Below are 25,784 nucleotides of genomic sequence, written 5' to 3'. Positions count from 1 at the left end.
AGGTTGGGCCTGTACTCATTGGAGTTTAGAAGAATGAGAGGTGATCTTATTGAAACATATAAGATTTTGAGGGGGCTTGACTGGGTAGATGCAGGGAGGATGTTTCCCCGCGTGGGGGAATCTAGAACTAGGGGGCATAGTCTCAGAATAAGGGGTTGCCCATTTATAAATGGAGATGAGGAGGAATTTCTTCTCTCAGAGGGTCGTGAATCATTGGAATTCTCTACCCCAGAGAGCTGTGGAGGCTGGGTCGTTGAATATATTCAAGGCAGAGATAGACAGATGGACAGTTGAAAAACATGGGACTCGAGGGTTATGGGGAGCGGGCAGGAAAGTGGAGTTGAGGCCAAGATCAGGTCAGCCATGATCTTATTGAATGGCGGCTCGAGGGGCCGAATGGCCTACTCCAGCTCCTATTTCTTATGTTCTTATGTTCTTATTATGCATTCATGATGAGCTCCCAGCAGGATCCCATCAAAGGCTCCCAAGCAAATCATAGAAACATAGAAGATAGGAGCAGGAGTAGGCCATTCGGCCCCTCAAGCCTGCTCCGCCATTCAATGAGATCATGGCTGATCATCCAAATTCAGTACCCTGTCTCTGCCTTCTCCCCATATCCCTTGATCCCTTTAGCCTTAAGAAATATATCTAACTCCTTCTTGAATATATTTAATGAACTGGCCTCCACCGCCCTCTGTGGCAGAGAATTCCACAGGTTCACCACTCTCTGGGTGAAGAAATTCCTCCTCATCTCAGTCCTAAATGGCTTACCCCTTATCCTTAGACTATGACCCCTGGTTCTGGACTCCCCGGCCATCAGGAACATCCTTCCTGCATCTAGTCTGTCCAGGCTTTGCTGCAGTAGAACCATCGCTGCAGCACCCAAGGAGATGGAAGGCATCATTAAAGGGGTCACAAGGTCACAAAGACTGGACCAGCACATTGACCGAAGGCCTCGGCTGAGACTGATGCCTTCATCAGATAAGCAATCGGAAGGAAACGAGATCTCTACTAGGCTCTCTCCTTCCACTTGCTGCATTTAGCATTCCTGTGTTACCTCGGGCCTACTGTCATGGCTCACATGGCAGTCCTGGGGAGTGGCAGGAACATGGGTGGACAGGAGGGAAATGGGCTGGGGACTCGGGCCTTGATACCCCTCACACCCCTTACAATCATTCACAGGTGCCGGTGGGGAAGGAGTAGTAAGTGACAGTACTGGCAAGTGCGGGGAGAAGGAATTCAGATCAGGGTGGTAGGCCTCACTGCCTAATTTTGACACTTTTTCTGCTGCTATTTTCCCCACGACTGCTATTTTCCCCACTACTGCTCCCCCCACCCATGCCCCGCCCCTCAAAATCAGGCAGAAAAGGGAAGGAAAATCCACCCCTTAGTTTTTTGTGTCTAGACTCAGATGTTGCATTGGTTACCTACTGCTCTATGCTGGAGGAGCATGGGGAGATTTTCCAAAAGTGTCCCTAGCATTTGTAATCACTTTTAATTTTTTCAAGAAATGTCTTTGTGCAAAGAAAACCAACCAAAGGAAATCTCTGTTGTGGTAAAAGTAGCTGTTTCTACCATTGTTTTTTTAAAAGGTCTAATTTAAAAATACATGCAGAATACAGGCTAAGTGATGGCTCCTCCCCTAGCACTCACTGGAGCTGTAGATTATAGTCATTGGCCTATTTATAGGGGTGCCAATGTTTACACCAATGCATTGGAAACCTGGGATGGGGAGAGGGGGGTGCAATTTTCAACGGCGGCTGCCCATTTCTCCCCTGACAAATGGGCAACTGGCAGTTAAAAACAAGGGAAGAGGCCTCCCCATGACACTCGAGGTCCACCTGATGCAATTTTCAGATGGCCCTGTAAATGAATGAGCAGCATGCTCTCCTGTTACAGACGGGAGGTTTCTTAAATATGCAAATCGGGGTTCTTTGCTAGTTGTAGGACCCCAGTTGCAATTTTCAGTTACAACTGAGTGGAGCATGCAATGGTGAAGAGGTTTCTTGAGGTAAGGAGGTGAGTTCCTCAATACAGCGTTTGCAGCCTCTGACCTGCATTGATAACAGTGGTGTGCAAGTGGTTGGTCTGGTTAAGTTCTTTTGGACGATCCCAAGATGCTGATGTTGGGGAACTCGCAAATTGTGGTGCCTTTGAAGATCAGAGCGAGGTGGTTGAGCTTTTTCTTGTTCAAGATGACCATTACCTGCCACTTATGTAATGCAAATGTGACCTATGTTTCCTTCCACTTGTCAGCTCAAGCCTGGATGTCCAAGTTATGCTGCAGGTTGACACGGGCTATTTCATTATTGGAAGAGTTGTGACTGTTGTGAATGTTGCTGAACACTGTGGAATCATCAGCGAACAGCCACATTCCCAAACTTATGGGGGGCAGGGGGAGTCCAATAGTTTAGCTGTTGAAATGAAGGATGGCATTCGAGAAGTGATTAAATGGGAATATATAAAAAGAAAACAAAATAATAGATGTAGCTACATACTTAGGAGATACCTAGTATAGTCTCTTTATCATCCTTCCAACAATGTTTCAAAGCTCAAAATTTGGTATCACCTAATCACTTCTTGGTTTATCTCATCTTCTCTTCTGCTCTTCTCTACATTGGGGATGCCCTGCACTTTGGGCCATGGCCCTTCACCTAGGCTGCTCAATAAAAACAAGTGGGACGTACATATTCCGGAGTTACCTCCCCTTTAAATTATTTTGAACTGAGTACAGCAGAAATTGTTCCATTCAGTATCTTTGTGACATCAATACACTGAGAAGAGGAGTAAATATTTTTCCTTTTTGACAGAAGGTGAGCAATTAGGTGTTTTACTTAGTCAAATTAATTGGTCTATAACTGTGGGATGTCTGTCGATTTGTTGAAGCTAATGTAATTGATTGTGGATATTTTTTTCATTTACACAGGGACTCCAGTGAATCGGATTCCCATCATGGCCAAGCAGGTGTTAGATCTGTACAGTCTGTACAAGCTTGTCACTGAAAAAGGCGGCTTAGTGGAAGTCATCAATAAGAAGATCTGGCGCGAAATCACCAAAGGCCTCAACCTCCCTACCTCTATTACCAGTGCTGCTTTCACCCTGAGAACCCAGTAAGTAAAGGCAAACGTGTTTTATAGTTGATATTACAGTAAAATATGTTTGAAAAAGATCCCTGGTATCGAAAGGTCATCTATAGCAGTGCAGCAGGATGATTCTTTAACGTGCTGTGTCACAGTATTATAAGCCATGGATTTCTTCCCCTGCAGTTGTCCACACAGTGCATTGTCAATCTCAACTGGGCTCCTAAGGGAGGCAGAAAGCAAAAGGAATTTTTTTTTGTGGTGGGCAGGGTCAGGGTGGGGGAGCTTGGGGAGAAAGATCAGAAATCAGATGCACAGTTCCTGACAGTCAATTCAAAATCATCTTTGACAGAGGACAGTGAGCAGATTGATTGTCCACCTTTTGATCTGGGGGATGGTGTAATGGGAAAAAACAAATTAAAAACTAAGAGGATAAGAGAGATCATGGGCTCGATTTTGCCAGGCCTGAGGAGGCAGGATTGGAGGCGTGTGAGGTGTTAAAATTGCAAAAAAAATGGTGGGCGGCTCCGATCCCGCCTCCGAGCAATTTTCCCAGAATTGAGGTTTCAACCCCGTTTCCATCCCGCCTCCGAGAGGCGGGATAGGCCCTTAAGGCACTTAACAACCAGTTAAGTGCCTCTATAATCCAATTTTGAGAGGCCTTTCTGAATTTAACACTTTTCCCCCGTGCTGCACATCTCCTCTGGAACACAACAGTTAATCCTGGCGGCCTCACAAGTGGATTGCTTAGTAACAGCTGCGGCTCCACCATTAAAAAGGAGTTTTCAGCAATCATCATTTGCAGGTGGCAGAACTTTGTTGTCTCAGGTCTGGGGGAACTTTTAGCACCCGCCCCCAAATTCTGCCATTTTCCCAGCAGTCCCGCCTCTAAACCTGCCTCCCCAGGGCTGGCAAAATCCAGCCCTGAGTGTCTGTGCTTCCACCACTTCCGTCGGCAGCGAATTCCAGGTCCCCTCCACTCGTTGCGTAATAAAGTTTTTCCTCACATCCCCCCGTATCTCTTGTATCTGAGGTCGTGAAAGGCATGATATAAATGCAAGTCTTTTTTAATATATGTGGTGAATCCTTTCGTCAGGAAGTCGTAGCCACTGGATAGATGTGAGCAAGCCAACTTCCAAATTAAACTCCATAACATGCGAACCTACAGGGCTGGCATCTCCATTTTCAGGATTATTGCCAAGATATTAATAGGGAGACGGAGAGGGTGCGGGGGAACGCGGTAGGCAAGGCGGGGACGTGGAGGCCCTGCCGATCTTAATGCTACAGTCTCCCGCCCGACAGCCGGCCAGATTGACAGTGGGGACGGTCCCTGGCAGTTAGTAGGGGGGAAAGCTCGGGACTGCAGTTGGGGTGGGGGAGGCTGTGAGGTTGGGGTCGCCCCACTCAGGCCTCAAGTTGATAATAGCAGATTGGATCCTGCTGACATCATCGGACTCGAGCTGCATATTTAAACCAGGACCCCGCTTCCTTCCTGCGAGTGTCCTGCTCGTCTGCTCATAATCACAGGTTAATATGGGGACCCGGCAAGAAGGAAGCAGGATCGTGGGGAGTAACTGACTCCTATTATTTTAACCGCCTCCCAGCCAGGTGGGAGCAGTTAAAATCGGGGCTATTTTGTTTGAATGGTGGAAATGTAATCAAGCTGAGCTGAGTGAAACTAGTTTAGTGTAGGATTATGGCTTCATTGCTGATATTGTAGCCTTGAGATTCTATTCCTGAAACTGCTAATTTGAACACTGCAGGCATTTACACTACACTTTAGGTTGGCACAGTTTGAAACAGCTTTAATGATCATGGATAAAGGCCACTCGAACATAGCTTGAAAGGTGATTGTTATAGACTAGTTCGGTGTGTCATTTCAATTTAGAGAGAAGCTAATACAGATACTTAGACCAATGTTTGTATAGTACAAGGACAGTACGAGTAATTGCCAGACCTTAAACTGTTGCTCTGTAGGACAAAGAAAGCAAGAGTAAAAACTCAGTTGAGCAATGGAGAAACAGCACAGAAGTACACAACAGCCCCGTTTATGAATTTAAGGAAGTCTAGAACAAGAAAAGGCCATTTTGACCCATGAAGTCTGTTCTTTCCAATCAGCTCTTTGTCCATTTATCAGCATCTTTTGATTTCTATTGCAAAGTCAATTCTAAATCTAGTTAGCTAATTTCCCATTAATTCGATGATTCTGTATGTTCTTTAAAGCTACCAGATGCCTTCTGGAAATCAAAGTGAATAGTATCTACTGGATAACCCCTATTTACTATTTTAGTTACCTCCCCATCTAGTGGGTTCATGAACCATGGCTATTGTTTCTGAAATCATAGTGACTATGTTACAGCATCTATAGTCAAATGCTAGTAGATTCCTGTCACATGCTCTCAAACATTTTCACACCATAGATGCTGCCTCCATTATAGCAGTGGCTACACTTTATAGCAGCATAGTAAGTAACATGCGGCAGAACTTTTAACTTTGGTGACTTCAATGGAAAGGAAAATCGGTCGGGGTGTATAACGGGTGGCTAAACTGATATTCTCCATTTTACACCCTTACCAAAGTTGAAACTTCTGGCCATAGCATCAGTTCTGGCAGGAGAGGTCCATCTAGCCCACAAATCCACAGTATTCCCTTAGTGCCTCTCTAGTGAACCGGAATTCTATTTGTTGACAAGAACCTGTCTAGTTCTTTCTTGAAACCCATTAAGGTTTCTTGTTCTACCACCTGTGCCAGTAATTTGTCCTACATACTTAACACCCTTGTAGTAAAAAGGTTTATCCTGCATTTCCTCTTTTATTTTTTCGTATCCTTAATTTACAAATATGATCCCCTGTGCTTAAGTTCTGTACACAGCAGAAAAGCTTACTTGGATCCAATTTGTCGGAACTTTTCATAATCTTAAACACTTGCATCATATCTCCTCTCGGTCTTCTCTGTTCGAGAGACGATTACTACAATGGCTATGGGACATACTGATGATTTGAAAGTCGCTATATAATAACAAGTCTTTCCTTCTTCCTTTCTTTATGGATATTAGATGGACTGGTCCATAATTTCCCAATTTATGTCCTGTTACCTTTTTGAATATCGGATATTAGCTATCTTCCATTACTTACGTAATTAAGTACAGCCCTGTATTGAACTCTGAAAAAATTACCCAAAATATCACATATATTTCCTGACCCACTATCATATTTCTCACCCTTAATGTTCTCACTGATCTTTAAACTCCACTTGCTTTTTGCACAGTTAAGAATATTTGTATCCTTGCTGTTGCTACAAAAAACCTTCCCCTTTATTGTCCTCATGCCCCTACATAGAAATAATATTTCTGCTCATAAAGAAATGTAATCCCACATCTTCTGAAAAAATTGTCACTGTATGAGGTAGACTCCTACTTTTGAAATTGAGTGGATAATGCTGAATTTGAGTTCAACTGTGTGAGGTCAATTCAGTCTCAATGGATCTAAAACTTGCATCAAGGCCAATTTGATGTCTTCATCTTCCAATATGACAATCTTGAAAGACTCCAATAACACAGAATATAGTAATAGAAGACAGCGACACCTGTCAGTTTGGTGAGCTTTGTAGCAACTTTAGAGGTTTCAGACAGAGCACAGTGTCGGCATATCAGAGGCACTTAAAATAATCCGAAGTGTATTTCACGCAAAACAAAGATGTTCCATTTGTATAATTCTGATTCCATTCACTAGTAACCCTTTAAAAAGACAGAACAAAACAACTCCCTGAATACACAATGGGGGAGAAATTGGGTGGAACCGCAAACGGGGCGCCAAGCTTGCCTGGGCGCCGGATTTAGTGTAGCGTTTGGAGCAGTAGTGACCGCCGGAAATTCAGCTTGAGCGCCCCAAGACGGATACGGGACGAGGCTCGAGGTGCTCCGCGTCCCTCTTAGGGCGCTGAAACTGAATATCGCAGCGCAACGTGCCGCAGCGCCACACGCTGCGGCACGGCGTGCTGCGGTACTGCAGGCCTTCCTCCCATTCTTAAGGGGGAGGGGCCTGCACCAGCGCGATGACCGATCGCGAGTGTCGGCAAAAGAGCCCGGCACCGTGGAGATGTGCCAGGCTCTTGGAAAACAGCCGGCAATGCCGCGGTGGGTGATCAGGAGGCCGGGGACAAAGGTGCTGGCAGGTGGCCGCCAGAAAAAATGGCCGCCCCGCACCTCCACCTTAATTTGCACCACTGCCGCCACAGGAAGGCCCCGTGAACCGGGCGCCATTTGCAAATGGCGCTACAGAGGCGGTCGCTGCCAAATATTGAGATCGGGGCGGTAGCGGGGCGCTGCGCACACCGATGACGTCATCGGAAGCGGCGCAGTGCAACAGGTTAACGCTGCCATTAGCGCCCCAGCTAAATATCGCGGGTGGCGCGGCCAGTGGCGCTAAAGCCACTGAGTGCCCTCTTTAGGCGCTAACTGGTGGCGCAGCCCACTGAATTTCTAGGCCAGTGACTTTCTCCAATGTGTAGATGAGCCATGCGGACCAGGAAGGCCCCAGTATTTGACCCCGGTCTGTATGAGTTACATCATCTCTGTTGGGGTGGTGGTGGGAGCATTATAATTGGACTCAGCAACCCTGGATTAGGAAGGGAGAAATCAGCCAGGCTTCCTGCATTTGATCACTCTACATTAACTGCTGCTGAAAATGTGAATCAGATTGGGTTTGACTGTGATGGTGACTGTGGTCCAATGCCGTACCAATATCCCACTGTCAAAGCTCACACATGAAGAATGAATACTACAGGAGAGTGACCAACACTCAGCAAGGAGCCAATGCCTTTCTTCTCTTCTTCTTAGGTAGGCCCTCGGAACCGAGGATGACTTGCTTCCACATTAAAAATGAGTTCTCAGGTGACTGATGAGTCCAATACGGGACCTACAGTCTCTGTCACAGGTGGGGCAGACGGTGGTTGAAGGGTGGGTGGGTGGGGTGCTTAGGTTGACGTGCACTCCTTCCGCTGTTTGCGCTTGGCTTCCGCTTGCTCCCGGCGAAGAGACTCGAGGTGTTCGGCTCCTTCCCGGATGCTTCTCCTCCACTTTGTGCGGTCTTGGGCCAGGGATTCCCAGGTGTCGGTGGGGATGTTGCACTTTTTCAAGGAGGCTTTGAGGGTGTCCTTGAAGTGTGTCCTCAGCCCACCTGGGGCTCTCTTGCCATGTCGGAGCCCCGAGTAGAGCGCTTGCTTTGGAAGTCTCGTATCGGGCATGCGGACGATGTGGCCCGTCCATCGGAGCTGATCGAGCGTGGTCAAAGCTTCGATGCTGGGGATGTTGGCTGAGTGAGGACACTGACGTTGGTGCGCCTATCCTGCCAATGGATTTGCAGGATCTTGCGGCGGCAGCGTTGGTGGTAACTCTCCAGTGCTTTGAGGCGTCCATGTCTCTGAAGCATACAGGAGGGCGAGTATCACTACTGCTCTGTAGACCATGAGCTTGGTGCCGGGTTTGAGGTCCTGGTCTTCAAACACTCTCTTCCTCAGGCAACCGAAGGCTGCATTGGCACACTGAAGGCAGTGTTGGACTCAGCAAGGAGCCAATGCCTTTAGAGAGGTGGGGAGAAACAGGAAGACAAATATACATATAATATATATATTTTAATTTATTTTCTTTTTAAACAGTAGACTTTAGATTTTTTTTTAAGAAGAACTTTAAATAGATCTGGATTGTGCACTGGCTTCTCACCTCCAATTCAAATCTAGCTCATATCTGCTGTAAAGGTCCTCTCTAAAGGGATTTTGGGCCTTCTCAGTGCAGTTTCTAGTTTGTATGGCACTATAGCAGAAAATAGGGACTCAGGAATTTGAGGCCCCAGTGTCAGTATCAAACATTTGCAGATGTTTGGTGCAAAAAAAATTATTGGTACAGAGCAGAGTAGCTGATCTAGATCCCTGAAATTATAAGGGTTTCATTCCCTAACCCTTGCATCCTTGCCGCACCCTGATGAGAAAAAGTAATTAAAAAAAAGAGCTTTATAAGCCAATCCATTGAAGCTGCACTTCCAGCTCAGAGCTTCACTAGCAGTCAAAGAATCAGTGCTGGATTTGCCCTTTGATCTTATTTACATCAACTTTCTCCTCACAGGCTTTTGGGGGGAAAATGGGGTTATCGCCAGTAACCAGCACAAAATCAGCAACGCATTGATAATGCACACCCAAAAACAGAGGCCCAAGGCTCACTCCAGATTTGTGCTTCGGGTCTCATCTCCATAATATCGGCGAGCTGCGGATGCCAATTGGGTATCCCAATGTAGCTCGTCAGTCTGCACCTTCCCAAAATCGGCCAACTCAGACACCGAGTTAGCCCGCAGGTAAGTCTTGGAGGGGATTAGGTAAATGGGAGAGGGTAGGGCAAGGGCAGAATAACGTAAGGTAAGTGAAAAACAAAAAACTTAAATGTTCTTCAGCAGCAATTAGCGGTCCCTCTAAGAGCCTAACAGGCAGATGCCTCAGACACACACAAGTTGCCTGCTGCCAAATTGGCAACCAGCGCACATCTGTGGGGAGGGTGGGGGGGGGTGGGGTTTGAGTATGGGAGACTGCACCACAGATTGCACCCCCCAACACCCATTACTCGCCCAAAAGCTCCCTATTCTTTGTTCGACTAACCTGCCCTAGCTCAGGAGTATAACCGCTTACTGCTTTAGTATGTCTTTTATCATTTCCCACAGCAGCCATCTTTACAGCCTGAAGGAGATTGTAAATTAGTAGAAATGTTACACTAGTGTTGTAAGGAGTGCTATTTCTAAGGTTAAGATGAAGGTTTGATGTTAAGAAAGAGCAGTAGGAAATTTATTGTAAAGATTACTAAGTTTTACCTGACTCAGAAGTGTTTGGTGTTCATGGTGGATGCAAGAAATAAATATATGTTGCAGTCTCTGTATTACCATCCCAAGTGCACACACAAATGAATGAAAATGAAGCAATCTGACTAATCTGAACTATTTTTCAAAAATTGTTTGTTACCTAATTATTTTTTAAATTGCCTTCCAGATATATGAAGTACCTATATCCATATGAATGTGAAAAGCGAGGTCTTAGCTCGCCTGGAGAGCTACAGGCAGCTATTGATAGCAACAGACGAGAGGGCCGAAGGCAGAGCTATGGATCTACATTGTTTAACTACTCCCCTGTGGGGACGCCAACTATCTTATCCTCTCCGAAGATACAGATGCCTACCATAGCTATATCCACTCATAATGGCAGCCATATTAGCCATGGACATTCTGTAAAGAAAGGTATTGTGTTTAGATTTTTACGTTCTTAAACTCTGTTTTAATAGAATAATGCAATCTTTAAAAGCCGCAGTGCTGCACAATTGGCTTGTAACTTTGTCTCTATATAGAGGCAGGGTGAACTATCGTACGCACTCAACATTATCTGTCCGTTGAGTTAACCATTTTAAATATATTTACTTATTTGCACTGGATGTGCTGGGATTTGCACCATAGACCTATTTCCCCCAAGAGTTCAGCTCATTGATGGGGAGGATTCTGGGGTGAAAGTGTACATTCATAATAAGGACCTTTACCATAAAAACGCCAAAAACCTTGAAACAATCATGTGAGGAACACCACTTTTTTTTCCTATGGTGTCAGCCATTTTAGTTATCTTCCTTCATAGAAACATAGAAGATAGGAGCAGGAGTAGGCCATTCGGCCCCTCGAGCCTGCTCCGCCATTCAGTGAGATCATGGCAGATCATCCAAACTCAGTACCCTGTCCCTGCCTTCTCCCCGTATCCCTTGATCCCTTTAGCCTTAAGAAATATATCAAACTCCTTCTTGAATATATTTAATGAATTGGCCTCAACTGCCTTCTGTGGTAGAGAATTCCACAGGTTCACCACTCTCTGGGTGAAGAAATTCCTCCTCGTCTCTGTCCTAAATAGCTTACCCCTTATCTTTAGACTGTGACCCCTGGTTCTGGACTCCCCCGCCATCGGAAACATCCTTCCTGCATCTAGTCTGTCTAGTCCTGTTAGAATGTTATAAATTTCAATGAGATTCCCTCTCATTCTTCTAAACTCCAGCGAGTATAAGCCCAATTGACCCAATCTCTCTTCATACATCATTCCTGCCATCCCAGGTATCAGTCTGGTGAATCTTCGCTGCACTCCCTCCATGGCAAGAACATCCTTCCTCAGATAAGGTGACCAAAACTGCACACAATACTCAAGGTGTGGTCTCACCAAGGCCCTGTACAACTGCAGCAAGACATCCTTGTTCCTGTACTCGAATCCTCTCGCTACAAAGGCCAACATACCATTTGCCTTCTTAACCGCCTGCTGCATCTGCATGCTTACCTTCAGCGACTGGTGCACAAGGACATCCAGGTCTCGTTGCACTTCCCCTTTTCCCAATCTATTGCTGTTCAGATAATAATCTGCCTTCCTGTTTTTTGCCACCAAAGTGGATAACCTCGCATTTATCCACATTATACTGCATCTGCCATACATCTGCCCAATCACCCAACCTGTCCAAATCATCCTGGAGTTTCTCGGCATCCTCCTCACAGCACACACGCCCACCCAGCTTTGTGTCATCCGCAAACTTGGAGATATTACATCTAGTTCCCTCGTCTAGATCATTAATATATAATGGCCCAGTACTTTGGGTCCCAACGCGTGAGTAAGGACGTGGACCCGATGGAAGTGCCGGTTTCTTGCATGCACAGCGCATGCGCGGGAAACTGGCATTTCCTCCAAGGGGTTCAGAGGTCCAACGCGTGCGCGCAGGACTCTGCGCGTATGCGTTGAACTTTCTTCTTTTTTACAGGTTTGCCCGTGTGTAAGGGCCTCAACTTTTTAGAAATGTAAAAAGGAGACGTAAGGACTTGATTCTTTAAGGTAAGTGGTCTATTATTTAAAATTATAACATTTTTTCCACAGCTTTATTGTTTTTAAGGACTTTACAGTAAGGTAAGTGTATTTTTAGACCTGATTTTAAAAAAAATTATTTTTTTCAAAAATCTGATTAATTGTTTAAAATAGTTTTTAAAAGTTATTTATAGTTCATTTAATTAGTGGGATGTTTTTTAAAATGTTATTTAAAGTTTAAGTAGTGTTTTGGGCGCCTGTAGTTTTCATGAGTTTGACAGTTCTTACTGTCAAACTCATGAATGAAGTTTTCCCTCCCCTGATTGGCTGCCCAGTGCTCACCTGATCCCAGCCGGCACATCGAACTAACTACGCCGCTGGATCAGGCAAGCACATCGCGCCAACAGCTGAACTGGGCCAGTGACAGGAATTCCAAGCAGGCCCAGGCTTCAGCTGTCGGCGCGCCGGGTAAGTGCACATCGGGGGCTTGCACGCGCGGCAAGCCCCCGAACCTAATTTCTGGGCCATTGTGAATAGCTGGGGTCCTAGCACCGATCCCTGCGGTACCCCTTCCTTTCTGTATGTATGTAAAGAAAGTTTAACTAGTTGCTGAGTATGGACATTGCAATTTTAAACCATAATGTGGCTTCTTAATAACTGTCACTAATAAGTGGTTTTCAAGTATCAGTATCTATAACATAGGAAATAATGGATATTGAGGAGGGAGCTGTAACACGATCAAGGGCTTCAGATGATATCATAAATACTAAAAATAGGAAGATCTAAAAAGACATCAGAACATTCAGATTAGGTCAATGGCTCATTATTCTATGGTTGAAATGTATAATGTTCTGGGCAATCACTGGGCTGGATTTTGAAACTGGAGGCGTGTAGGAGGCGGATCTACAACTTTTGGGGTTGTAGTCCCACCTCCATCAAGTTGTGGCCAACCCATGCGATTTTCACTTGATTGACCTTGTTGAGCCCGCCCAGCGGACTCAGCAGGCCAATTAAGGGCCACCCGGCAACAGGTGATGTCACAGATTGACATTTCATCTGTCAAGAGCTTTTGACAGATGAAATATCAGCGTTTGACAGTTCTTTGAAGTTGTCAAACACTGACAATCTGTACACGAAGTTAATTCCTTCCTCTCAGGCTGATTTACAGATTTCTCCAGAACAGAAAGCTGAATGCTGCAACATTTGGCAGCTCGCGGCCATTCTGCTTTTTGTGCTGGTCAGATGAGGGACTCCTGAGACCTGAAGGAAGGAAGGCTGTAAAGGTAAGTAAAGGTAATTAAACTTCCTTAAACACTTTACACACACCAAACACACTTACCTCTGCACTCATGCACCCATCACTCACCTGAACACCGGACATCTCGAACCCTCTAAGCCCTTCAGCCCGACGGTCCACCTCGCTAACTTGCCGTGGTTTGGAGCCGTCGGGAATCCCACACTTCAGGAATAAAAATAGGGATTAGGCTAAAAACTACCTGTTAACGGGCAGTTAATTGGCACTAATCCCCTTCCCGCCTCGGGAAGGCGGCTCCCAGCACAGGTCAGGTATCCGCCTCCTTTGAAACTGGCTTGGGGGCGGGATGGGTTCGTGCCCCCCGATTTTGGGATTTTAACCCCCCACATGCCTCCAATCCCACCTCCACGGCCCAATGAAAATCCTGCCCACTGAGTGCATTGCCAGAGCCGGATCAGCCCCCTCCCCCCCCCCCGATCCATTTAAACACAAACATGTAGTAAATGCATGAAGAAAAAAGCCCGTAGAATGTTTATACGCTGCCTTAATAATTAAACAAATTATGTCACAATATATTACACTTACATGAAGCTGCTTAATTTTGTCACATACATCATATCCCCTGCCGGGGCCCCATGTTTCACTGGGACCCATGGGAACAGATCCCATAGGCCTGTGTGTTATTCAGCACCTGTCCATTGACCCCTTGTGTGTTTGCCATGCTGAGTGATGCTACCAAATGGTACCAGGAATGAGGGACTTTAGTTATGTGGAGAGCCTAGAGAAGCTGGGATTGTTCTCCTTAGAGCAGAGAAGGAGATTTAATAAAGGTGTTCAAAATTATGAGTGGTTTTGACAGAGTAGATAGGGCAAAACTGTTTCCTCCGGCAGGAGGGTTGGTTACCAGAGGATACAGATTAAGATAATTGGTAAAAGAACCAGGGGGAGATGAGGAGAATTTTTTTAACACAGCAAGTTGTTATGATCTGGAATGTACTGCCAGAAAGGGTGGTGAAAGCAGATTCAATAATAAATTTCAAAAGGGAATTGGATATATACTTGAAAAGGAAAGTAATTACAGGGCTATGAGAAAGGGCAGGGGCGTGGGTCTAATTAGATAGCTCTTTCAATGGCAACAACAACAGCAACTATTTACATTGCGTTTTTAATGTAGTAAAACGTCCCAAGGCCCTTCACAGGAGTGTTATAAAACAAAGTTTGACACCAAGCCACATAAGGAGAAATTAGAGCAGATGAAGAGGTAGGTTTTAAGGAGCATCTTAAAAGAGGAAAGAGAGGCGGAGAGGTTTAGGCAGGGAATTCTAGTGCTTAGGGCCTAGGCAACAGAAGGCACGGCCACCAATGGTTGAGCGATTATAATCAGGGATGCTCAAGAGGCCAGAATTAGAGGAGTGCAGATATTTCAGGCAGTTGTGGGGCTGGAGGAGATTACAGAGATAGGGAGGGGCGAGGCCATGGAGGAATTTGAAAACAAGGATGAGAATTTTAAAATCAAGGTGTTGCTTAACCGGGAGCCAATGTAGGTCAGCGAGCACAGGGGTGATGGATGAACGGGACTTGGTGCGAGTTAGGATACGGGCAGCCGAGTTTTGGAAGACCACAAGTTTACGTATGGTTGCGAACAGTCTGGTTCATCCTCAGACAGATGCTAGGGAGAGTGATGGAGTCAATGGCTAGGGAACGGAGTTTGTGGCGAGGACTGAAGACAATGGCTCAGGTCTTCCCAATATTTAATTGGAGAAAATTTCTGCTCATCCAGTGCTGGATGTCGGACAAGCAGTCTGACAATTTAGAGACCATGGAGGGGTCGAGAGAAGTGGTGGTGAGGTAGAGCTGGGTGTTATTAGCGTACCTGTGGAAACTGACGCTGTGTTTTTGGATGATGTCGCCGAGGGGCAGCATGTAGATGAGAAATAGGACAGTGTCAGAGGTAACGATGCGGGAACTGGAAGAGAAGCTGTTGCAGGTGATTCTCTGGCTATGATTAGATAGTGAAGAATGTAACCAGGCGAGTGCAGTCCCACCCAGCTGGACGATGGTGGAGAGGCGTTGGAGGAGGATGGAGTGGTCAACCGTGTCAAAGGCTGCAGACAAGTCGAAAAGGACGAGGAGGGATAGTTTTCCTTTGTCACAATCACAAAGGATGTCATTTGTGACTTTGATGAGAGCCGTTTCGGTACTGTGGCAGTGGCAGTGACCTGATTGAAGGGATTCAAGCATGGAGTTACGGGAAAGATGGGCACAGACACAATGAGCTGAATGACCTCCTTCTGTGCTGTATCATTCTATGATTCTTTACACAAAGATACCAAAACTCTGATGCAAGCAAACACAGGATTTCATTATTAAATGGTTGGAACAAAGGTACAAGTGTTTTTTTCCATATATGTAACCAAGTTATAAAATGTATCTACACATTACAGCCTTCTAGCCTACTATGCAGCAAATCTAGTTAATGTCACAATGTTAATACTTTTTCTTTTAACGCTGCATTTGGATAACACATATCAATGGTTGAGATAACATCATTAACAAGTTGATCAAAATCATCTCAATCCCAAGACATTTTACTGCCTTGGAGCATGCTATGCTATGTAGTATATTATTCAATTATGAGTGACATCACTGCACAAAGCTGCCTGTCTTTACCGAGCTTTTACACAGGTACACTTTCAGCCAGGGCACATCACGATGAGAGTAGGGTTTTTTCCCTTCCTCACACAGGGATGCTGAGGGTAATCATATTGTTGCTCTGCTGCCCCAGCTTACATCTACTAAATTAGCACAGACCAAGGGTGGAGTCTGGGGCTTTCATGATCTGTATGGTGCAGTACCTCACCACAGAGTGCATTCACACTGTCCGTCACCCCGGATTAGGAAGGCCATTTGCTCTATCTTAGCTCAGTCATCCACAAAGGAAAGATCCCCTCTTCTTCTGATCTTGTCCACGTGTCCTTATCTTTGTGGGCATAGGTCTCTTAATACCAGGAGAAAATCAATTAAACTACACTGTTGACACCTATGTTCTAGCAGTCCCAAGTTCATAAAGATCACTGGTTCATTCTGAATTTAGAGAACTGACAGCTGATCAGTGCACAAGGAATGCTGATCCTTTAATGCTCTAAATGCTCAGTCATTAATGTTTAAGGATTTAGGTTGTGGTCGTTTCTTGCAGCAACTTACTGTAATCTGGTTCCTTTACAAGTCTTATCACACCTGTTCATGCATCATGTCACCCATTAAAAAGTCCTTATATTATCTTTACGGGTAGGTGTCAGCCTTGGCTTAGTGTTAGCACTCTGCAAGGCAGCAGGTTGTGAATTCAAGTCCCACTCCAGAATCTAGGCTGACACAAGAAGACATAAAAGATGCCATGGCACTATTTGACGACTAGCAGGGAGCTCTCCTGCTGTTCTGACTAATATTTATCCCTCAACCAAAACAGAATATCTAGTCATTTATCTCATTGCTGTTTGTGGGACCTTGCTGTGCGCAAAATTTAGCTGCCACATTTCCCTACATTACAACAGTGACTACATGTCCAAAGTACTTCATTGGCTGTGAAGCGATTTGTGATGTCCTGAAGTCATGAAAAGCATTATATTCATGTGAGTTCTTTTTTTTCATTTTGGGTCCTTTGGAAAACACACCCCTTTTAACATAGTATTCCTTCTTATGAAATGGTTAGGTAAATTTCATACAAAGGACAAAGATATCCCATTTAGAAAAAATATTATCATTAGTGTTAGATCCGTGATTCTGAGAGTGTGATGTTTTTCAATAACCACACGGATGCTGTAACTTAACAATCAACAGGTATTTACTGGAGTAGGGTAGTCTCAAGACTGGGGTACAGAGGCATGCTCAAGGCTTATATACAGGTGTGGTCACTGCCGGTACTACAGTAAACAGGAGCTGTAAAAGTAGTTCTCTCTTAAAGGTACATACACTACAATTCCTCCCCTTTTAGATTAGTAGTACCCATAATATTCAAATAACAATTAACATTTCAACATGTACATTAAACAACAATAGTCCATTTATAGATTCAGTCTTTGGGGCGGCTTCCTGATCCTTTCGGGATAGCGCCTTTCCTGAGGTTCTTGTTCTTGGTGCGGAGGCGATTCTGGCCCCTTTTCATCGGTGATGTGCCTTCAATAACCACAAAACTAGAAGTTATAGATTTAAACAAGTTGGCTTTTAATCACTAAGATCAGAGCTAACATCTCAACACACCGACTGGCTCACAGGAATGAGTCATACAGATCCTGAGATCTTTAAGTAAGAGAAGTCAGGGGTGGAGCCAAGAGCCAAGACCTGGAACCTTCCAGGTTAGTCAGGAAAGAGGAAGTGAAACTATACACAGTGTGGGGGAGGGTAATATACAAGAGTGCAAAATGAATACAGGCAAGACAAACAAGCAGATTTCATTACATTCACCCCTTCTTTAGATTTAGTCCATCGGGATGATGTTTCTTAAAAGTTGGTATAAGTGAGTCTGTCAGGAGGTTTTGCGGTTCTCAGTGATCGGCGCAAAGATGGTTGGGGTGCCTCTAGGGGAGTGGATTCTGGTTCCTCCGCTGTCCGGGCCTCCGCAGTGTCTTCCAGGTGTGTCCTCCAGGTTAAAGTTGGGTATTGATATCTCTGGGCGTCCTGTCTCTTTTTGGTGTAGGTCTTCCTCGGGTAGTCTCTCATCATTCTCTCTGCTCCCTGAGGGAGCGAGGTCTTTTATAGAAACAGTGTCCTCTCGCCCGTCAGAGTATTCGATATAGGCGTACCGAGGGTTTGCATGGAGGAGCTGTACCTTTTCCACAAGGGGGTCCATTTTATGGCCTCTCACGTGCTTCCGCAATAGTACTGTCCCCGGAGACGTCAGCCACGCGGGTAGAGATATGCCCGAGGTGGATTTCCGGGGGAAAACGAACATCTTTTCGTGAGGGGTAGCGTTAGTGGCTGTACATAACAGAGAGCTTATGGAGTGGAGCACGTCTGGGAGGACTTCCTGCCAGCGGGAGGTCGGAAGGCCTTTTGACTTTAAGGCTAATGTGACAGCCTTCCAAACAGTAGCATTCTCCCTTTCCACTTGCCCATTACCCCGGGGGTTGTAGCTAGTGGTTCTGCTAGTGGCTATCCCCTTTGAGAGCAAGAACTGGCGCAGTTCGTCACTCATAAATGACGTCCCCCTATTGCTGTGTATGTAGTTCGGCATGCCAAACATGCAGAATAGACTACAGAGATACTTGATGACCGTGGCACTGGTCATGTCTGGGCAGGGAATGGCGAAGGGGAAGCGGGAATATTCATCGATGATACTGAGGAAGTATACGTTACGGTCGGCAGAGGGAAGGGGTCCCTTGAAGTCCAGACTTAGGCGCTCGAATGGCCGTGTGGCTTTGATAAGGTGTGCACGGTCAGGCCTGTAGAAATGAGGCTTGCATTCCGCACAGATGCGGCAGGCTCTGGTCATTGCCCTGACCTCCTCGATGGAGTGGGGCAGATTGCGGGACTTTATAAAATGGTATAGTCGGGTGACCCCTGGGTGACAGAGGTCGTTGTGGAGACCCTGTAATTTGTCCGTATGAATGCTGGCACACATTCCCCGCGATAGGGCGTCTGGGGGTTCATTAAGGGCTCCCGGCCTGTACATAATATCATAGTCGAACGTGGATAGTTCGATCCTCCACCTGAGTATTTTGTCATTCTTGATTTTCCCCCTTTGTTTGTTATTAAACATGAAAGCCACCGACCGCTGGTCAGTGAGCAGGGTGAAACGTTTGCCGGTTAGGTAGTGTCTCCAGTGCCGCACTGCCTCCACTATAGCCTGTGCCTCCTTCTCGACAGAAGAGTGTCTGATTTCAGGTCCCTGAAGGGTTCGGGAGAAGAAGGCCACAGGTCTCCCAGCCTGATTGAGGGTCGCAGCTAAGGCAAAGTCTGACGCATCGCTTTCGACTTGAAAGGGAATGCTTTCGTCCACTGCACACAGTGCAGCCCTTTCAATGTCCTGTTTGATACTGGTGAAAACCTCCCGAGCTTCAGCTGATAGTGGGAAGGACGTCAATTTAATGAGGGGTCGGGCCTTATCAGAGTAATTGGGCACCCATTGGGCATAATACGAAAAAAATCCCAGGCACCTTTTTAAAGCTTTGGGATTGTGTGGCAGGGGCAGTTCCTTTAGGGGGCGTAATCGGTCAGGGTCCGGTCCAATTACCCCATCTTCCACCACACAGCCGAGGATGGATGGGCGGCGCAGACACGATGGGCCGAAGGGCCTCTTTCTGTGCTGTAAAACTCTATGACTCTATGATACAGAGACGGGTTGTGTTGAAGACACATTTGTTTTTGTTGTAGGTTAGATTCAGCTTTAGGGCAGTTTTTAAAAATCTTGCAAGATTTAGATCGTTGTCTTGCTGGTTGTGCCCGCAGATAGTGACATTGTCCAGATAGGGGTAGGTAGCTTGTAGTTTATTCTCGTCAACCATGCGGTCCATCTCACGTTGGAAGACCGAGACCCCATTTGTTACCCCGAAGGGCACTCTGAGAAAATGGTAGAGGCGTCCGTTTGCCTCAAAGGCGGTGTATGGGCGGTCCTCCGTTCTAATGGGGAGCTGGTGATACGCGGATTTGAGGTCGATAGTCGAGAAGACTCGGTATTGCGCAATCTGGTTGACTATTTCTGATATGCGGGGTAAAGGGTAGGCATCCAGCTGGGTATAAATATTAACAGTCTGGCTGTAGTCAATTACCATCCGTTTCTTTTCGCTATTTTTAACTATGACTACTTGGGCACGCCACGGACTGGGACTGCATTCAATAATGCCTTCCCGCAGGAGTCTGTCCACTTCCGCCTTGATAAAGTGTCTGTCTTCCAGACTGTACCGTCTACTTTTGGTCGCTATGGGCCTACAGTTCGGAGCGAGATTAGCGAATAAAGAGGGCGGGCTGATTTTTAAGATTGATAGGCCACAGACTGTGAGTGGCGGCTGGGACCCGCCATATGCTAGCGTGACACTTTCGTGGTGGCACTGGAAGTCCAGGCCCAAGATTACATTAACACAGAGTTCTGGCATCACGAGGAGTTTAAAATCCTTGTAGTCCATGCCTTTTACAGTCAGTGTTACCACACAGTAGCCCAAAATGTCCGAAGTGTGGGGCTTAGCAGCCATAGCAATTCTGCTCCGTGTAGGGGTTACCGTTAATGAGTGCTGCCGTACCAGGCTAGGGTGGATATAACTCTCGGTATTCCCACAGTCAATTAAACATTTCGTTAAATTCCCGTTTACCTGTATGTCCATCATGGATTTTGTCAACGGGTGTGGCCTGGATTGATCCACCGTGATCGAAGCCACTGTTGGGCCCTGGGCGGCCGTTGAGTCGGGAAAAGATGGTGGATCCCAAGATGGCGGCCCGCACGGCACGCACGAGGCGGTGACGGAGTTGGAAATCGGATTCCCCCTGCAGACTTTGCTAAAATGCCCCTTTTTCTTACATTTGAAGCATGTAGCGTCCTTCGCTGGGCATCGTTGTCTGGGGTGCTTGGCCTGGCCGCAGAAGTAGCATTTCGGGCCTCGAGACATTGCCGCTGTAGTAGGACTCCTGGGTGAACTTCTGTGTGGGGACTCCGGCGGTGTAGAGCTGGTCTGAGACCTGGATGGGGAAGATGGCTGATTCCAAGATGGCGGCCCGCTCGGCGCGCACGAGGCGGTGAGGGCCGCATGGCCGGAAGAATAAGAGTCAGAGTTTTTCTGGACCACGTCCAGCGATCGCGCAGTGGCCACTGCCTTTTTTAAGTCCAGGACCTCCTTCTCCAGCAGTCTCTGCCGGATATAATTCGATTTGAGGCCCGTGATGAAGGAATCGCGGACCAATTCATCAGAGTACACGTTGGCCGTCACGGCCTTGCAGTTATAGTCCCGGACCAAGTCCTTTAGGCCCTGTAAGAAATCGTCCATTGATTCCTCAGGTCGCTGCCTGCGTGTAGCCAGCAGATGTCTGGCGTACACTTCATTTACTGGCCTCTGGTATTGGGCCTTCAGGATAGTGATGGCCTCTGTGTAAGAGGTGGCGTCCCGGATGAACGAATAAATCCGATGACTAACGCGAGTAGTCAGTAGACTCAGTTTATCTACCTTGCTAGCGGATGAGGCCCTCGCGAAGAGTTCGAAGCATTTGAGCCAATGTCCAAATTGATTTGATGCTTCAGCAGGATGTGGATCCAAGTCCAGATGCTCTGGTTTTAGGAGTCGATCCATCCTAGTATTCGTTAGTGATTAAAATTGATGTGCCTTCAATAACCACAAAACGAGAAGTTATAGATTTAAACAAGTTGGGTTTTAATCACTAAGATCAGAGCTAACATCTCAACACACCGACTGGCTCACAGGAATGAGTCATACAGATCCTGAGATCTTTATGTAAGAGAAGTCAGGGGCGGAGCCAAGAGCCAAGACCTGGAACCTTCCAGGTTAGTCAGGAAAGAGGAAGTGAAACTATACACAGTGTGGGGGAGGGTAATATACATGAGTGCAAAACGAATACAGGCAAGACAAACAAGCAGATTTCATTACAATCGGTTAATTCATCGGGTTCCACTGCTACTGGTTCGGAGGTAGATGCTACCGGTATGTCGGGTTCATCCCCAGGTACGCAAGACATGGGGTTTACTCATTCTTGTGACGCTAAGGTCTGATCAACGTGGCGTCTCACAATGTTCTCCCCGACATCCACTGTGTACATTAATGGCCCCTGCCGTGTGCATATTGTTCCGGGTTGCCATTTCTCTGTTCGGTAGTCACGGGCCAAGACTGGTCGTCCTACATTGAAGCTCCTTGTCGGCTTCTCATTGATGTGCAGGAATTGTTTATCCTCAACATTTCTTCGCACATTTGGTCTAAGCATGTCCATACGAGATCGCAACCTTCGGTTAAAGAACATCATGGCCGGGGTCTGGTTGGTAACTGCATGTGTCGCGTTTCGGTAGGCTAATAAGAAATTGTCCACCTTATGCTGTAGTGTAATTTCATCATCGCACATGGCCTTTATCGCCTTCTTAAAGGTTTGTACGAACCTCTCAGCCAATCCATTTGTGGCTGGATGATACGGGGCGGATGTGTAATGCCTTACCCCATTCCTTCTCGTAAATTTTCGAAACTCTTTGGACACAAATATGGCAAATATGGTCCGTAGGACTGCAATCGTTTTCTCTGTAGTAGTTGAGGACATTTTTATCACCTCAGGCCACTTCAAATGAGCATCCACTGCTATTAAGAACATGGAGTCCATGAATGGACCAGCAAAATCAATATGCACCCATTGCCATGGAGAGGAGGGCCACTCCCATGGGTGTAGAGGGGCATGTGGTGGTGCATTTTGGACCTTCTGGCATCCTGAGCAGCTCTTGGTTAGGTCTTCGATTTGTTGATCGATTCCCAGCCACCACACATAAGCCCTAGCAAGGCTTTTCATTTTCACTCCCCTGAGATGACCTTCATGTAGCTCATTTAGCACTCTCTCCCTTAACTTGGGTGGAATCACCACTCTGGATCCACACATCACTGTCCCCTGGCATACTGACAGCTGTTCTCTTCTGGATGAGAATGCTGGCAACAGTGAGTCGCCATGTGTTGGCCATCCCCTCACCGTCAAATCATATACCTGAGACAGCATTGGATCATTGCGGGTCTCCTTCTCTATATCCGCGTTCGTTACTGGCAATCATTCGATTATTGATGAATAAAATATCTCGATAGGGTCCACTGCTGGTGCTTCCTCCACAGTAGGCAGTGGCAGGCACGATAGCCCATCAGCGTTGCCATGCTGTTTCGTGCCTTTATATTCTATTTCATATTGATTCGCCCCTAGAAACAGGGACCATCTTTGTAACCGTTGTGCCGTCATCACTGGAACGCCCTTCTTAGGATTAAAGATGGAGACAAGTGGTTGGTGGTCAGTCAGCAAGGTGAACTTCTGCCCATGCAGATAGTGGTTGAATTTTTTTACTCCCCATGCTAGGCTGAGGGCCTCCCTGTCAATCTGGGCGTAGTTGCACTCGGCTGAGGTTAGTGACCGAGACGCAAAGGCTACTGGCCTCTCCAACCCGTCTGGGAATTTGTGCGACAGCACCGCTCCAATACCATAGGGTGATGCTTCACATGCCAAACAAATTGGTAGTGCTGGGTTGAAATGGGCCAACACCTCTTTTGATGTGATCAATTCTTTACACTTCTGGAAAGCTCGTCTACGTTTGTCATTCCACTTCCATGGTACCCCTGTTTGCAGTAGGGTGTTCAGTGGGTGTAATACCATGGACAAATTTGGTAAGAACTTATGGTCGTAGTTTACCAGCCCGAGGAACGACCTCAGTTGTGACACATTTTCCGGTGCTGGAGCCTTGACTACTGCCTCAATCTTTTCAGGGGACTTATGTAACCCCTCTTCATCGATGACATGGCCACAATACGAGATCTGCTTCTGGAAAAACTCGCATTTGTGGCGATTAGCTCGTAGCCCATATTCCTTTAATCTGGTGAGCACCTTCTCCAAGTTGGCGAGGTGATCACTGTCATTTTCGCCCGTGACCAGGATGTCGTCCAAATAACACTGGGTCCCTGGAATCCCTTGCAGGACTTGATCCATCGCCCTTTGCCAAATAGCCGGAGCCGATGCTACCCCGAACACCAGCCGGTTGTATTGATAAAGACCTTTATGAGTGTTAATCGTAAGGTATTGTTTCAAGGCTTCTTCTACCTCCATTTGCAAGTACGCCTGGGCTAGATCAATGTTGTTGAAGCGTCTACCTCCAGATAGCGAGGCGAAAATATCCTCAATTCGTGGAAGCGGATATTGTACCGTGTGAAGGACTGGGTTCACCGTCACCTTAAAATCCCCACAGATGCGGACCTTCTTTGGTTCCCCAGGCGTATTACTCGACGACCTCTTCATTACAGGAATGATGGGTGTAGCCCACTCACTCCAGTCCACTTTGGACAGTACTCCTGAACGTTGCAACCCTTCCAGCTCTGCTTCGACAGCTGGTCTGATCGCATAAGGCACTGGTCTGGCCTTAAGAAACTTTGGGCTTGCATTTTCCTCTATTTTAATCGTTGCTGTTATGCCTTTTAGTGTTCCGAGTCCCTCCTGGAACACTTCTTTTGCGTCAGTTAGCATTTTTGACAGTCGTCCAGGTGTGACGTCGTCATCCTTTTTGGCCTCAACCTTCAGTGCCTGTATGGAATGCCAATTTAATTGTATCTTCTGGATCCATTCACGTCCTAGCAGTGGTGGTCCTCCATCTGGCAATACATATATATCCATTTTAGGTATTTCCTGGCCTTTATATATCACTTTCACCCTTATTTTTCCTTTGGGGAAGACTTTTTGCCCCGTGTACGTCTTCAAGACAATCTCTGTAGCTTTCAAGGGTATATGTGAAAATAGCCGCTTGTAGTCCCTTTGGTTTATGACTGTTAGGGCTGATCCTGTGTCCAATTCCATTTTCACTTGGACTCCGTCTATCTTGAGTGTAACCCAGACAGTCTGGTGATCCTCCATTTTGGTTACCTTATGTAGTTTCAGACAACCCAGCTCCTTGCTTCCGGAGTCTGTGTCACTTTTCTGTTCATCTGAACTACGGTCCATCACCTGGTGTACCTTTTTGTACTTCTCCTGTGGAGATTTCTTACTGTTGGTTTTCTTCCCAGACCTGCAGACTCTTGCTATGTGTCCTGCTTTTCCACACTGTCTGCACACTTGGTCTTTGAACCAACAATCCTTCTGGTCATGTGTTGTTCTGCCGCAGCGATAGCACTTCCCTGTTCCATAGGACATTTCCTTGGTGCCATATTCTTGCGGTCTCCGTTGTATCTCTGCAGCGCCCCTTGTGGCTGCTTCGTGTGATACTGCCATACTGAGAGCCTTGTCCAGCGTAAGATCCTTTTCTGATAGAAGCCGTTTCTGGGTTCCTTCACTTTGCAGCCCACACACAAACTTGTCCCTTAACGTATCTGCTAGTCCCGCTCCAAACTCGCAGTGTTTCGATAGCTTGCGCAGTTCCGTTAGGTACTCAGCATTGCTTTCGTCTTTGTGTTGGTTCCTTTTATGGAACTTAAATTGTTCTGCTATCAGCAGCGGTGTGGGGTTTAAGTGGTCCTGTCGGATTTCTACTATGCTTTCGAAATTCTTGTTCACAGGCTTCTCTGGGGTTATTAGGTTTCACAGTAACCCATAAGTTTTTGCACCCATGGAATTTAACAAAACCAGTGCTTTCCTAGCATCTGGCACTTCATTCGCCCTGCAGTACACCTCAATACGTTCCACATATGTCGCCCAATCTTCGACTTCATTGTCAAACGTAGAGATACTGCCACTCTTCGGCATCCCTGGGTGTGATTTAACTGTCAAAAATGGCGTCTCCCGCGCTTCCCCTTCTTCTCCGCTGGCACAAAATGGCGTCTCCCGCGCTTTCCTTCCTTCCCGCGCTCGCCCTTCTTCTCCGCTGCGGCTTCTAAAAATGGCATCTCCCGCGCTCTTCCTTCTTCTCCGCGGCTCAATGGCGTCTCCCGCACACTCCCTTCTTCTCCCCG

General features: G+C 46.5%; 1 protein-coding gene across 4 annotated transcripts in view; it reads left to right on the top strand.

The window, feature by feature from the left end:
- The window catches only part of LOC147123520 (AT-rich interactive domain-containing protein 3A-like), a 613,732-nt gene that overhangs the window by 540,704 nt on the left and 47,244 nt on the right, over positions 1-25,784 (top strand). For all 4 annotated transcript variants that reach the window (XM_085974068.1, XM_085974062.1, XM_085974056.1 and 1 more), the window contains exons 4-5: positions 2,927-3,110; positions 10,107-10,351. In XM_085974068.1, the coding sequence (XP_085830194.1) occupies positions 2,927-3,110; positions 10,107-10,351 (429 nt within the window). The remainder of the gene's footprint in view (positions 1-2,926; positions 3,111-10,106; positions 10,352-25,784) is intronic.

Source organism: Somniosus microcephalus, chromosome 2 (assembly GCF_052327205.1).
Source record: "Somniosus microcephalus isolate GS21.2 chromosome 2, FLI_Smic_1.0, whole genome shotgun sequence".
Lineage (NCBI taxonomy): Eukaryota > Metazoa > Chordata > Chondrichthyes > Squaliformes > Somniosidae > Somniosus > Somniosus microcephalus.
This window is presented reverse-complemented; position numbering and strand designations above follow the sequence as displayed.